At 48.2% G+C, this 14,510-nt stretch overlaps 4 protein-coding genes across 5 annotated transcripts; 1 reads left to right on the top strand and 3 right to left on the bottom strand.

Moving 5' to 3' along the window:
• Positions 1 to 175: 175 nt before the first annotated feature.
• LOC128726175 (general transcription factor IIE subunit 1) lies at positions 176 to 1,550 on the bottom strand. The gene is made up of 2 exons (XM_053819966.1): positions 904 to 1,550; positions 176 to 833 (listed from the first exon to the last, which is right to left on the bottom strand). The coding sequence occupies exons 1-2, from the start codon at positions 1,548 to 1,550 to the stop codon at positions 176 to 178; spliced, it is 1,305 nt and encodes a 434-aa protein (XP_053675941.1).
• Positions 1,551 to 1,927: 377 nt separating this feature from the next.
• LOC128727673 (rab-like protein 3) lies at positions 1,928 to 3,193 on the top strand. 2 transcript variants are annotated; one of them, XM_053821610.1, is made up of 3 exons: positions 1,928 to 1,981; positions 2,373 to 2,734; positions 2,821 to 3,193. In XM_053821610.1, exons 1-3 carry the CDS (start codon positions 1,936 to 1,938, stop codon positions 3,184 to 3,186), a joined length of 774 nt encoding a protein of 257 aa, XP_053677585.1. In that variant the 5' UTR covers positions 1,928 to 1,935; the 3' UTR covers positions 3,187 to 3,193. The 2 variants fall into 2 exon arrangements, with proteins under 2 accessions (XP_053677585.1, XP_053677584.1); XM_053821609.1 differs by having other exon boundaries at positions 2,806 to 3,193.
• A 21-nt stretch (positions 3,194 to 3,214) lies between these two features.
• LOC128727672 (adenosine 5'-monophosphoramidase HINT1) lies at positions 3,215 to 3,733 on the bottom strand. Its single transcript, XM_053821608.1, has 2 exons — positions 3,610 to 3,733; positions 3,215 to 3,549 (listed from the first exon to the last, which is right to left on the bottom strand). The coding sequence occupies exons 1-2, from the start codon at positions 3,721 to 3,723 to the stop codon at positions 3,280 to 3,282; spliced, it is 384 nt and encodes a 127-aa protein (XP_053677583.1). The 5' UTR covers positions 3,724 to 3,733; the 3' UTR covers positions 3,215 to 3,279.
• Positions 3,734 to 4,206: 473 nt separating this feature from the next.
• Positions 4,207 to 13,545, bottom strand: LOC128726605 (twitchin-like). Its single transcript, XM_053820420.1, has 6 exons — positions 13,434 to 13,545; positions 7,272 to 7,661; positions 4,856 to 4,981; positions 4,641 to 4,786; positions 4,417 to 4,576; positions 4,207 to 4,337 (listed from the first exon to the last, which is right to left on the bottom strand). Exons 1-6 carry the CDS (start codon positions 13,459 to 13,461, stop codon positions 4,207 to 4,209), a joined length of 981 nt encoding a protein of 326 aa, XP_053676395.1. The 5' UTR covers positions 13,462 to 13,545.
• Positions 13,546 to 14,510: the final 965 nt, after the last annotated feature.

The raw sequence follows: 14,510 nt of genomic DNA, 5'->3' as shown, positions 1-14,510 counted from the left end.
AGCGATTGACATTGTAAAGCAATGCTGGCAGCACTGCAATACATCCGTGGCGGGAATTTGAACAGTTCACGTTTGGCCATTTTAAAATGTTTGTGCTCAGTTTAAAGTTTATGTTACTTCAGAGAAAAGGTGTATGTGTTGAAATTCATTTTTTATTACTACACTAGCTCTAGCATTAATCGTAAATATGACTGAAATGGTCCTGATACACTTGTATGTAGGTCTCCTTTTCCTGCGGGGTCATGTCCGCTATCAACGTGTCATTGATTTCATCCAATGGGTATGGCTTTCCAGCCACGGTCACCGATGGCATATCGTCATCGGACGCCGAATCCATAATTTCTACACTTGGTATTTCTGCGTTTTCGATATCTCTATCGTCATCGCTAGTATCACTAGAATTGCCATCGTTATTTCTACCAAGACCTCGAACGGCATCGTTTGCGGCATTGCTGGCGCTCTGTTTTTCGTGCTGAAGCAGCACAGACATGATGTCGTCAGCATCCTTGCGACCGCGAGTGGACGACATGACGTTCGTGGTGGCGTTATGGCCCCCAAGGCTGCCACCGCTGCCCAAAACGGACGGTGGCTGTGTAGACGTATAGGCAGCTTTCTCCAAGATGGCATCGACCGAATTTTCATCCATTTCGTTCGAAATAACGGTCGACTCTGTCATCCAGACTGGCCGGTCTTTACGCTGTGTACCAGTGTCCAGCGTATCATTATCACCGATCGTAATATCAACCCGCGTTTCCTCGACGGCGAACCCACTGGACCGGGTGGCTTCGCCTGACCATTGCTCCGTTGGTGCTTTGGTAGTAGGTTTTGCGATTCTGCAATGAATGGAATAAGACATTAAAAGGATGAGCTCCATTATAGGATTCCAATGCATTCTTAACGTACCCCCGAATTGTATCTATATCTACTGGCTCTGGTTCCAAAATCTCTGGTGCCAGTTTAATACCCTCGACCTGCCGTAACAGATCGTACAGCGGTTGCAGCTGTTCGTTAAACTTTGCTAGTAACAGTCTTGAGTCCTTTTTCGGTAGCGCGGAACTGTCTTCCTCCACGGCACTACCACAGTACGTGCAACGGAATTCGTCTGTATTGAAATCGTACAGCTGATCAGCTTCGAGATCAGTAAATGTTTTGTTGCAGGAAGGACACTTGAAACTCGCTCTGCTAGTGGCATCGCGCTCCTCTGTTTCCATTCGTTTGCGCATATGATCCAGTTTGTACTTCACCACGTTGACGAACGTTTTGTAGTTGATGAAGTAGTAGTTTACCTTCTGCGCTTTTCCGTCCGGTCCGGTTTCCATTTTCAATCGAACCTGTAGGAATTTATCATTTCGCAGGATTGCTATTCGGGCACGAAGCATTTTTCGTTCAAATTTCAATAGCTCGCAAATATCGTCCTCTTTCATGCAGGGATTTCGGACCAGCATATCCACCACGAGAGCATCTTCGATTGTGTAGAAGCCGCGTACTACAAATCGCGCCAGCTGTTTGAGACTGCTGGGAATCTCGGTGACGTATCGTTGGTCTCCCATTATGTCAGTGCAGTGTCTTTCGTTGGCGTAAAAGTAAGAAAATTGTTATGCATTTATAGCGCAAACCGTTTCATGTTCAACTTGCGCAAATTGGTGGATCCTCCGACACATTTTTGAGTCCCTGGCTGCTAGATTTTCAAACATAAACAAACTGCAATTGAAGCGTTTCTCTCACTGACATCAACTGCTCATCTCACGAGGAGCGAACCTTCTCACTAGAGCGTATGACAGCTGATTTCGAGCGTCTCAGGGCGACGTGATTATGCGCAAAGCGTGATGTGACCACTGCTCCGCTCTATTGTGCTGGATTGTGCTTCTCACTCAGTTTGTTGTTCGTTTTCACGAAGGCCAGGCTCGGTGCTTGCACGAATTTTCACTTCACTGTATGGCGGCTATAGACAAAGTTCGCGTTCTAGTTGTGGGCGATTCCGGTAACGAGTTACATTGCGCGTCGATTGTTCTGTATTTGGGGGCTTTCTGTGTTGGATAACTGCGTCGGATTTAACGCTTTTCCGCTAGCCGAACTGGAACAGTGCGAAGTGGCGGTGCGCCATGTTGGAAATTGGCATTAGGCAGTGCTGCCAGCACGTGTAACGCGTTTGCCGGTAGTTTTTTGGCCTGCTGCTTGCACTGTTGTTTGTTTTGGTTTTTTGACACATGAAAATTGGCGAGAATTTTGATATGAAAATGCGATTCACTGCTCTGCGAGCATCCTTGCAATTATCCTTTTTTTTTCTATGAGTCCTTCCTTTATTTGTCTGCCTACCTAATACACCTAGGTTGCATTTCTGAATTCATAGCATTTCGTTTTGGGCCTTGCAGGAGTGGGTAAAACGTCGCTTACACACCTGATTGCCAACAATGAACCGCTCACGTCTCCTGGCTGGACGGTAGGCTGCTCGGTGGAGGTTAGGCTGCATGAGTACAAGGAAGGAACGCCCTCACAAAACACTTTCTTCGTCGAACTGTGGGATGTAGGAGGCTCCATAAGCCATAAAAATACCCGCGGCGTGTTTTACAACCCCACGCACGGCATCATCCTTGTGCACGATCTAACCAACCGCAAGAGCCAAGAAAATCTGCAGCGATGGCTAACAGAGATCCTCAACAAAGACGGGAAGGACGTACTCAAGGGTACCGATACATTGGAAATCGATCCAGAGCAGTTTCTCGGCTCGACACAGGTATTGGCGGCTTACTCAAGCATTGTTTTATGCTCGAATCGTCGTTCAGAAAAACTTAAATGATTGATTAGTTCAAAATTTGTCAGATTCCCATTCTGGTGATTGGAACAAAGCTCGATATGTTGGATGACGGCCACAAGCAGAAGATACTGAATCGCACCTCGGCCGGAAGCATAGCCGAACAATGCGGGGCTGATGAGATTTGTCTTAATTGCCACGAAGCACGATCGCTTGCTGCAGGAACGACAGATTCCGTGAAGTTGGCGCGGTTCTTCGACAAAGTGATCGAGCGAAAGTATTATAACCGAGACTCCGGGCGCAAGTATACCTCGAACTATACGTCTACGGCAACGAACCCGTTCGGAAGTTTTCCTGCACAGCCGATCTCGTCGCAAGGCGTTGGTTCGTTCAATTATCTCAATGCTAATCCCATGAGTGAAAGTTTATCTTAATACAACAATTTCATACAAATTTGCGTCACTAGCGCTAGGCGCTGCTTTATTTTCTCATCCGATAAGACCGTAAAACCCACGTAATCCGACTGATTAGCCAGGAGGCCATTGCATTTGACGCCCTCCTAGGAAATGCAGGTGAAGATGGTATACCGACTGGGCGCCGTTTTTACCATCATTGATAACGACACGAAAACCTTCTTCTAGTCCTTGTTCGGCTGCCACTTTCTTACCGACCATCATGAGATGCCCCAAAAGCGCCGTATCGTCTTCCGACGCTTTTGAAAGTTGAGGAATAGTCTTCCGCGGGATTACGAGGAAGTGCACTGGGGCTTGCGGTGCAACATCATTAAAGGCAACGCACTATAGATATGGGGTAAGGATGTGAATAACTGCAATCGGAGCAGCGAACATTCTATTTACCTTATCATCCTCATAGATAAACTTGGCCGGAATTTCGTTGCGCAGAATCTTACCGAAGATGGTGTCGTTTGCTGCGGCATCGGCTGCCTGAGCCTTGGCCACTTCGTCAGACATTTTTAACCGGTGAACTACTATTAATCGAAAATAGTAGAACCTTCGCTAGAAAGTAATAGCTAACAATCAACTTGGGCCAAAGGTGACATGTCAGAATGTCAAGAGAGGGTTGTCAGTTCACAGGGTTTAAATGTGCTTTTTGTCAAAATCATAGTCGTTACAAATAAGCACAAATAAATTAATTTTTTATTTATTAATTAGGCATAAAGCTTTTAAAATCAAGTGATAAAACTTCATTTTAAATTAAATTAATAGATCTTATGCTTGAAATACCGATTTCAGCATGAAAAAAACATTCAGCAGCAACGCACATGGTCGTTAGGTAAAATGGCCGTCTAAAGCTTTATTATTGAATATTTTGGAAATATTCTATGCTAGAGTGATAATGAACAAATGAAACACACCATTTTTGAGTCGTTTGGCATCAAGTTAGTTTATTTACAGTATTTACACAGTGGAATTATCGCTCGCGGCCATGTTACACTAACTCATCCTATCGCGGTGATTGTAAAGTATATTCAGAGACGTGAACAACTGCAGCGCTCCGTAGAGAAGGTTCGTCACCGAACTTATCTGCCCACCATTGGAACTGTTAAACTCTTGCGCTTCTTCGCCTGCAACGGAGCGGGACGGTATTTTAAAATTAGACTGTCTACTAAACGATCGCGTGCAACATCACGCAACGATCCTTACCATCTAGAATGTGCACAATGGTGCTGGCGCTAGGGTACAGCTCCGGGGCGCAGGTATAGTTTCCAGCGTCATCAAATTCGGCGTTTCGTATCAGATGAAACGACGTGATGCTGTTGAGGGATGACCGTCCTCGTTTACGCAGCGACTCGTAGGCAACGATCTGTAAATTGACGGATAGCATCGGAGTTACCGGAGCACAACTTCAAGGGACAGTTCCTACTCACGTCGTTCTTATGGTACCAAACGATGTGACTGGGCCGCCGGTCATAGTTGTGTTTGACGATGCAGGTGAGATTAAGATTTTGTCCCTTGTAACCATACACGATCGTGCCCTCCAGGATTTGGGTGTTGGCCGTTAGAAACATGTAATCTAAAAGTCGAAACAAAAAAAAATAATTTCGAGAAGCCTTCGAGGCACAAATTGTTGCTAAAACCTTACCGTTCACTCGATCCGCATACATCCGGTTGTAGACATCACCCGCTTTCGTGTCCCCCAAATGCTCCCCGGACGATGGCGGAATGTCGTAAAGTATGTCGTCCTGTCGGCGAACAAGCTGTGCCTCATCTGAAGAGAAGAGAAAACGATAGAGCGAGATTAAAAAAAGAGCTCAGATCCGCAGGATTTATGATTATGGTTCGTTAAGCGATGATCGATCGCGTGGTTGGAGGTCCCGCTGGAAGCCATGTTTGTGCCGTTTGTCACTCGCAGGTCGTTAGTTGTCCAAATTGAATAAATTAAAAATAAATTAAGTGAAAGTGGCACACTTCACGCGTCGCTCTGCGCGGAATGATAAAGTGTAGGTGCTCCGCGGTCGGAGAAATACAAAAAAAATAACGAAGGTACGGAAACTTGCCGAAAGACTAAATCGGCACAGTGAAATATGAAATGAGGCATAATTTATTGGACCGTTTGCCCTCTGGCAGGACTCTCACGTTGCGGTTGAAAGCCGAGGTCTTGCGTGGGTGTCGTATCCCCGGTCGGTCGTTCGTTCGTTTCCCGCCGAACGGAATTCTTCTCGTATGTCAGCGGAGATGTAAATGAACCATTTAATACGTCTGAACACCACATTTATAAAGCTGTGAGTGTCAAAATAAATGTCACCGCCTGTTGAAACACAACCGGTAGAGAGTGGTTTTGTTTGTCCAATAGCTCCCCGGTCCCGGGGGCTGGAATTGCCCGTCGAAACGCGTGCCGCCGGTGAAATCAAAGCCCCTGTGATTGATAAAATTAGTCCTAGAACATGCTGTCGGATTTTGGAGCGCGTGTCTCTGCCCCACCACGTGGTTGCGTGGGGACGCATGGTTGTTGGAATGCTGCTGGCGACGGTGAACGATCGCTTGCCGACAATGTAGGTGTTAGGATGCGAACGTAAGAGTCATGTTTTGTATCCTGTTCCTGAACGTTTGACGTCAGCCGACAAGGGGGCAGCCAATGATGGATAAACTGTAGCGGGCGTTCTAAAAATATGGGAACCGGTAGGAGGAAATAATGACCTGCATTTGAGGCGTTTAATTGGCTTTCATCATAACTATTTATCGCTAAGCTTTTACCATTCGCCGCCGAGGAAGGTCATTTTTAACGGTTATTAAGGCTATATTTAAACTGATACCTCACATATTTAGATTTGACGAGTCAGACATGCAAAAATTTTAAGATAAATTGTGCGGAAATCACCATTTTTAAATGTAAATAAGTGGCACCACAATTGAGCGATCATCATTTTCGTAGCTGACATCACAGAAACACGGTTTATGACGCAGATCGTCAGTCTCACCTACCGGCTTACAAAGTGAACATGCTTGCTTTGATTGCACGACGGCGATATTACAGCTGATGAAGCTACCGTTCAAAAATGCACCCCCTCAAAAACAGATAATGCAAACCCTCAGCTACACTTGAGCGAGCCAATATTTGCAGCCCTGCAAGCATGTTTGCCGTTCGCCTGCGGAGCCGCGAATTGGGAACGGTTGCAATAAATAATAATACTCGTGTGCGCGGTCTTGACGCGTAAATAAACTTCTTCTCACTCATTTCCCCGTTGGTGGCATCAAACGGGTTGGTTGCTAAAAATTGCCTCCCTTGCCATGTGGCAGAGCTGGAACGAAGGGATTGTTTATTTGCTTCACGCCCTTCAAGTAGCTTCGGTGTCCAATGTTTATCGATGGCCAGCGAACACACCGACTCTGGTGGACCTCCAATGTACTAGACGCACGAATAAACCACAGTCTTGCCCGTTGAATCGACGGAAGGTTGTGATTGTGGTTCTCGATGTTCGATTGTTTGCAGTAGCCCGTGAACCAACCGTGCGATCGTCTCAGTTGCACCGTGGAAACGTACCGCTCGGGTGCCGCTGGAGACAGGTTTTCCGCGTGCGAAAAACGTTCCCTCGGTGGGTGGTTCCGACGTTCCAACGTGTAAGCAAAACGTTCGCCTATCAAATTCAAACCGCATTCCCATTCCGCGGCCAACGCAAACAACAGCTTTTGCGAAGTTTCGAACGACACCCAGCCAGTGGGTGTACACCCTCTGTTGAGGGGGATGAAATTGCATTGTGTGTCGGTTGCATGTGATTTAGTGCGAGTGGCAAGTGTATTTATGATGCCTCCCCAACGCCCCAAAAGCCGTTCCCGAACGTTAGGTATCGATTTCGCATCGATCAAACCGCACCAAACTCGTTCCGCATCGGTGGTAATTGAATAAAAAACCACTAAAGCACGGCTCGGTAATGATAATCGCTGTAAATCAACCCATGGCAAACGCATTTTACGACGTCCCTATTCGGTGGTTTCTGCCAACCGAGGCCTACAATTGACCATTTGTCATTAGATCTCCCACCGAGGGTTGGTTGGCTTACCGAGCACAATCAGATACAGCTGCAGGCTCTTGACGGGCATGGTGGATAGCTGGCATTCGTAGATGCCGGTGTCCTTCCGGCGCGTCCGCGTGATCTTCAACGTCCACTCGTTGGTTTGCGTGTCGTGCAGCGCCTGGAACCGCTCGTCGGTGGTAAACGTGTCACCGTTGATGGCCAGTATGTGAAGGTCGTGATGTCGCACCCAGGAGATGCTGTACCGGGCCTGGTTTTCCACCCGGCAGGTGAGGATTGCGGTTTCGCCTTCCCGTACGGTGACGTTGCGCGAGACGCTTAGATCGAAGTATGGGTCGGTCCATTGAGGTTGGGCTGCAGGATGTTCCGGGTATCGCCGGGTGGAGGTCACGCTCTCGTACCACGCGCTGGTGGTGCCTGAAACGGGAAAGACAATTGGGTGTGAGTTTGTGTTTGGCTGGTTATAGGACCCCAACGTCCTACTAACATCATTTTGGGGACATCATCCAATAGAGGAGACATTGAATAGAGGAACATGAGAATCATGCCTATCGGATTGTTAGGTTAATTTGTGCAGACAGCGAGAGATGGGCGGCGTTATGCGTTTCCCCACAAATGCTCGCTTTTGATAAGTCACCGATGATTAAAGCAATCCATTATAAGCCTTTCCCAGCCGCAAGAATTAGTCATGAGCGGAGATCTCCCCGAGTGGAATTGCATGCAGGTGCTAGAAAGCAGCGTACGAGTCGCAAGAGTTCGGTTATTTAATTTAACGCTTCGCGCGTCTTAATGGCCTGTTAACTCGACGGCCGTGTCGTGGCCAGTTTTCTCCCAAAAGCAAAAAAAAAAAATACTTCGTTAGTCACCACCATCTCTCGCGAGAGTTCCTCAAACGAGTCCGGGGCCTTATTACGCGCGCCCAACACACGCCTCACTGTCGGCTGACGTACGGACTCCACGGAGACGGATCGGAAACAGGCAACAGGCAGGCTCACACATATTTTACGCACATTTAGCGTCTGGCGTTTGTTGTGGTCTTCTTTCTGCTGTTTGTTTGCCCTTTTGCGCCGACCGGGTCGGGTTATTTTTCATCGCCCCATCCCACCCCAAAAGGCGCTTGGCGCAGGGCTAATGGGGCGGGAGGTCTAAATTTAAAATGGCCCGCCACGGCCAGCTCCACTTGCGTTAATCACCGTGTGAAACCCAATTTCTTGCGATTTTGCAGCATATTTGCTTGCGTACGCGAGCCGCGACCGGCCCAACGTGGATGAAAACATGTGGAAAACACTCCCATGCAACCGTCGTTAGCAACGTGGCGAGCGATAGGGAGATGCTGGTAGGCCTACTTTGATAATTTCAGCTTCAAAGCAACCACATTGCAGCTGGGGAATAGGCGCGTAGAAAGCAGTGAAGCAAGCAGAGAAGCAAAAAGCAAATTACAAACAACAACAACATCATCGTAAAACGTCTATTTATACGCTGAATTTATTGGCGTGAAATTGCTCGCATTGTTGGTTCGCGTCCCATTTCCACTTCCCAGCGGACACATATATTCCTCTCGGGGAACGTACGCCCCGAGGCCACTTTCCGCACCTCGTTCGCTTTAATGGTAATGAAGCTGGTAGGAAATATAATATCCGCACTAGACCGCTAAAGCTGTCACCGGATGGGCTTTTTTTTTGTTCGAACTTGATCTCGATCTTCGATACGCGTATGCGTGTGGTATGTGTTCCGCGAACGAAGGCGAATAAGGAGACGAGCTTGTGACAATCCTCTCACCCCCGAAAAAGGGTGACGTGGCGAATGTCCTTGACGAACAAGCAAAAGTGAGGTTAATTTTGAGATATGCAAAAAAAATGGCACAGCTTTAGCAGATGAAGCAGAAAGACAAAGCGAAACAGCTCCAATTCCATCGAAACCGCGCATGAAATTATGCGCGCTCAAAACGCAATTCCACAATTTCCTTTTGCTGTGCTCGAACGGTGGGAAATTTCACCACTACTCGCACGCACGCTAAGGACCCTTTTTCGCTGATGAGGATCATTTAATTTTGACTACCGCTAATACGGTCCTTCGCACGCAAACACCTGCCACGGGCACGTCCATAGGTGTGTGTTCGCGAGCAAAGAGGTTCATGACCGAATGGCGTCACCGAACAAGTCGTCCCAGGTTGCGGCACACCCGTGCACGATTGATGGCGGTGGGTCGGATCGGGAGGGCCCGGGAAAACTCGCACGTCTTCCCGCGGCCACGACGAACACTCGAGTGTTGCAATAGTCATGAAACTGTCACCCGTTGTGTGCGCGTGTAACCCACACTGGGATGGGGGCTTTCTGGCGGAGGACAATTTATTGCGATCCATTTTCTTCTCAGCGGAAACTCACCGCGGCATTGGGATTGGGGTAGGATTTGTGCAGACTCCGGGCACATGGGCTCCTTTCCCCCCCACCCAACCCATTCTGATGTGATCCCCACCCTGCTTACAGGGTTAAAGTAAATTAATTAAAGGCATTGTTGTGTGTCGGAAACAATACTCCTCGTGATGGCGTGCGGCGCATTCCTAAGGGCTCGGTATGATTCGGCTTTTTTGTGTGTGCTGTTTATACTACCACTCGTACTTTGCCCTTTTTTTCTGCTTTTGCTTTTGCTTCGTCTGTCATTGGAGGCCACGAGCGTGGTTAATTGGTGGGGTTAGGACCGCGCGTTCGAAGGTCACCATGCTGGAAGCGTAATCAGGAAATGTGTTTTTTTTTCCGCTGCGGTCCGTCCGGCGGCAAGCCCAGCTTTAATAGCCATCATGTTACGGGGTGTATCGGGTTTCGCCATGAATCATGGCTCCGACGGGAGGGTTTTAGCGAAAATTTGTTTCAATTATTTCGGGTTGTGCTTTGTTTCGAAGAAGAAAAGTGGATGGGGGCAAAAAAAAAACACGAACGTCGGAAAAGCCCGTTACATGCTTCTCCATGCGATGTAGATCCACTTGCTTTGGTCCTTCGAGTCGGGTTCAATTTCATTTTGGAGTTTTGAATGAATAATCAACTCCCGCAGAGTGATGGGTAGGTTTTCTGGACGGAAATCGCATTCCATCTCGATATTGTCGCAAGTTAAAATGGATGGAAAATGCTCAACTGGAAACAGCGTGCCATTGAATTATCCAAACTGCAGGATTATCACGCCCCATGTTGGGATACAATTTAAGTTTCACACGTTTTCGTGTTCAAATCGCTTCAAAGCACCTGCTATTGGGACCGGAAAATGTCAAGCCATACCTAGTATCAATTGGATCCTTTTGCACAAGAGTTGCCGCTAGCATCGTCACACGGTCAGTGCTGTATCGTTCAACAATTGGCTGGCTGGCGAGTCCTGGCGCTTCGTCGCTACTCATTAGCCTTAATCTTCTCTCTCTCTCTCTCGCTCGTGTGTAACCACCTTTGGCACATCCCGGGACACGAAGCGTACACCCAGACAGGGGTCGAGACTGTCACGGCCAGACAGTTGGCCAGAGGACCAGCGCCAACGTCAATCAACCGAACCGAACCGCACGCCCAGCGGCCAAACCAGGAGTCTCCGTTCGCGTCACGCCAGAGCTGAAGCCTCGGAACCGGGACCGGGCGAACGTCGTCAGCCCGTACCACGGCGAGGGCCGCTTGTGTTTGCGCACCCGTGATTTTGAAAATAACCGCGTCACGTGGTTTGGGGCTTGTTTTAGTGATGGTGATTTTCAAAGTCGTATAAATATCACACATGATTTACGGTCAAAATTGCGAGCGATAAGTGACCAGCAGGAGGGGGGGGGGGGGGGGAGGTAGCATAATCACCCTCGTTGAGGTCAGTTCTAGCTACTCCGGCTCTCAGTCGCGGACCATTAATCTTACCTAGCTGGCGGGGTTTTTCGCGCGGTGGCGTAATTGTATTGGATCGAATTTTACCTCTAACACCTCTTAACGGGGGTGGGGGATTGGGTGGTCCATCCTTTCAGCGGAGCCAATTCGTGCGAATTTCATCCCCCAAACCCTCAACACCTAGCGGAACAGAGAACGTAGCCGCGCAAGCGAAACACAGAAACAATACATGCATCCTCTCGCCGAGGATCAACACAATAATGAACCGTCGCACACCCACGCAAGCGGTTCCGCCCACTTCACGCGGTGTGGCATGCTTTTGTTTTCGGGGTTGTTCTCGAAAGTGTTTTCCCACACCGCAACCCCCCTCTCCCCCCACACACGCCGTCGAGAGGCCGCTCTTGGTTCTTGGTGGGGCAAAGATGGCGCGAAGGACCTCTCCCCAACCGAAGGAGCGCTTCAAAGCCGCGGGTGGTTCTTTTTTTTTTTTTGATAAATATATAGCGCTCCGTTTTGTTGTTTGTTTTTCAGCGTACTCTTGCGGTCGCTCCGGTGCGCGGTGTTTTTACACCGTCGTGACACCGCCGTGACAGGGAGCCTTTCTAAAACGCTCTCTTGCATTCTACTGGGGACGGGCTGTTTGCGTAATGCCAGCGCGGTGCGTATTTCGCATTTTTTGGCACATTTTTTTATGCTGTTGTTATTTAGGAAGCGAATAAAAATCCATTCACCACCTACGTGTGGGCCTATCAAGCGCTGAAATGCTCGTATTAAGTAAGCACTGCCATCGGTCGTGGGATAAAAACCCGAATTGGTGGTGAGGTTTTTTTTATGTTTGAAACAAAACACTTACTCTTCCCCACCGTTTAGGTGGCGCAGGGTCCCAACGCTGGGGTGTCTCTAATTTTGTGGGTTTTAAATTTATTTTTCTATCGCATTGACCCCGAGGCTTTGAGGGCATAATCGAGGGCTTGGGGCCAACCAGAAAGTAAAACAAACGACTCAACGCAACGCAACGGACGTCACGCAAATTGCAACCTCACCGCATCGGAATTGCCAATCCCCACGGTGCTCATATATACCGAGCCGCGTGTCCTGCTTCCTTTTGGGTGCGCTTTTTATTTTCTCCTCCTTTTTCCACCCCAAAAACCAACCGGCCGGCTGGTAACCGATGATTAAGTCACGTTTTTGTAAAATCACAATCGAAAATAGCTCGCCCGGTAGCGCTCGCGTCCCGTTCGGTGGTGGATTTTCATTTTTTATTGGCCGCGCGTTTGTTTTTCTCTCTCTCTCTCTCTCTCTCTCTCTCTCTTGTTCACCTTTTCGTACGCTTGCGTTACCTGCACCCCCCGGGGGGGAAGCTGGCCTGAGGACATTAAGAATCGGTATCTGCGCTTGTAATGGACCGCAGCCATACAAGGCCACGTGACGGGATTACCCCGGGGCAATCCCTTCGTGCGCCTGGTGGAGGACTTATGCGGTTCGGTTGCACCCTTTTTTTTTTTTGGGGGCCAATTTTCGCGCCATCCCCGGGCAGTGTGTACGTGTGGACAGATTTATGCGGTGCGGTACCACGCGTGCATAAATTTGCCTCCAAAAACCACAAAACCGACGTGGACGAGGAGCCTGTCCCCCGGGGCTGGAAGCTGGAACTGGGGGCGCTTCCGCTGATTGATATGATGAGCGCCGCGTTAAGATCGGGTGGTTTGGCGCATCCCTTTTTTGTGGGATCTGAAGCCTCGGTGCTACGGACACCGGGAGCTGGTTGGGGCGTAATTTGACTAATTAAAATGGGTGATATTGTTGGTACATGGTTTAATGCTCCGTCATCGCTTGCAGTCAGCTTGGTGTGTGGTGCATCCTTTGTGCACGAGGATCATGATCGTGACAAATTGCGCATTACTGTTTGTTGTATGCTTTTGCACAATTTAAAATGCATTACGACATAACAAATGATTTAAGTTCCAGTCGGAATGAGATTAAAGTGCACTATATTTTTTGAATAATGACCGTTGAGTTGATGTTTTCTGATAGATGATAGTTTTAAAAATCATACACAATCATACAATCTAAAAACAATAGAAAGTAATCACCGGAAAATTCGAGCAGTGCAGGGAGAATATTGTTTATTCGTTATCAAATCATATCAAACGTAAAACTTTTATGTAGAGCATTTTGCATGGCAGAGTAAAGCTTCGTAAAGGTTGAAATTGGCTACAACACAAGATTTAAAACAATAAAATTTCCCTCCCTACAATGCAGTAGTCAGTGTTACACCAGCTTCCTATGTGAAATTACTCGCTAAGCTTCTTAGCGTTCTCGCGTGGACAGTTTCGGCGCTACTCACCCAAAATGCAGAGCAGTATAATCAGCATCACGTGCGCGGGAATCTTGGCAGGTGTTAATTAAAACAAAAAATGAAAACCAAAAATCTCACAACGTTTTGGGGCGGCTGTGCCGCTTCACAAACGATCCGTCCGGTGCGGTGTGGGGCGCCCTTCGGGCGACGATTAACGTTGATCCCGTGGCACTGGCCCGTGGGGCAATTATTTCACATGGTCACATAATTTTCACGTTTTTCGCTCCGTCCGTTTGCTGCTCCACACGTTTTCGCGTCCACACATGTCGAACCGGTTGCGTGGGCCGTGTGGGCCGGTTAAATTGGCATTAAGCGGTGGTGCGGTTTCCTATTTATTACTGCTGGTTTCTTTTTTTTTTGTTTCGTTCGCTTCACTTTTCGGCCCAAATTTTCCACCAAACTTGCTGCAACACGTTGCGGGTAATTTCACGGCCGTGCTTCACCAGGAGGCCACTTCTCACGTGTGCTGTGACGATACGGCACGACACTGGTAAATTGGACCGACTAAACAGGGTTTTTGCTTCTGACAACAAAAGTTGCAGTACACGGGCGCTGTTGGTTTTCCTTCGTACGTAATTTCACACTAAACTAGAGCACCGTTTCGAAGACCTGCGGGTTTTGTTTGTCACTGAAGCGAGGTGTAATTTATTAATTGACGTATAAATAGATACACAATGCACGGTGGCAGGCACAAAAGTATACCGGGCAAACGACTTGTTCTCGGTACGTTTAAACCACTCGAGAACGGGGCTTCGGGAATCACATCACCAATGTCGGATGGTACGATAAATCACGCTCGATAAACTTCGCGCCTGCTGCAGGAAGTAACGCTCATGGAAACCCCCATTAGGAGGTTGGGTATCAATGGGCGCACATGGTAGAGCGCAAATTCATCTAAACCATCGAAGCACATGTAAAAGGGTAGTAACACATGGACTCACACGCGCAACTAAACACGGAAACACCTGGTTGCATCTGGAAGATCCCATTTATCTCGTTGGGAGACATCGTTAGCTGTCAGGATACTAACGATGGAGCCTAACCTCGCAATCGCAATGACAGCGT

The sequence above is a fragment of the Anopheles nili genome, chromosome 3 (assembly GCF_943737925.1).
Source record: "Anopheles nili chromosome 3, idAnoNiliSN_F5_01, whole genome shotgun sequence".
NCBI lineage: Eukaryota > Metazoa > Arthropoda > Insecta > Diptera > Culicidae > Anopheles > Anopheles nili.
This window is presented reverse-complemented; position numbering and strand designations above follow the sequence as displayed.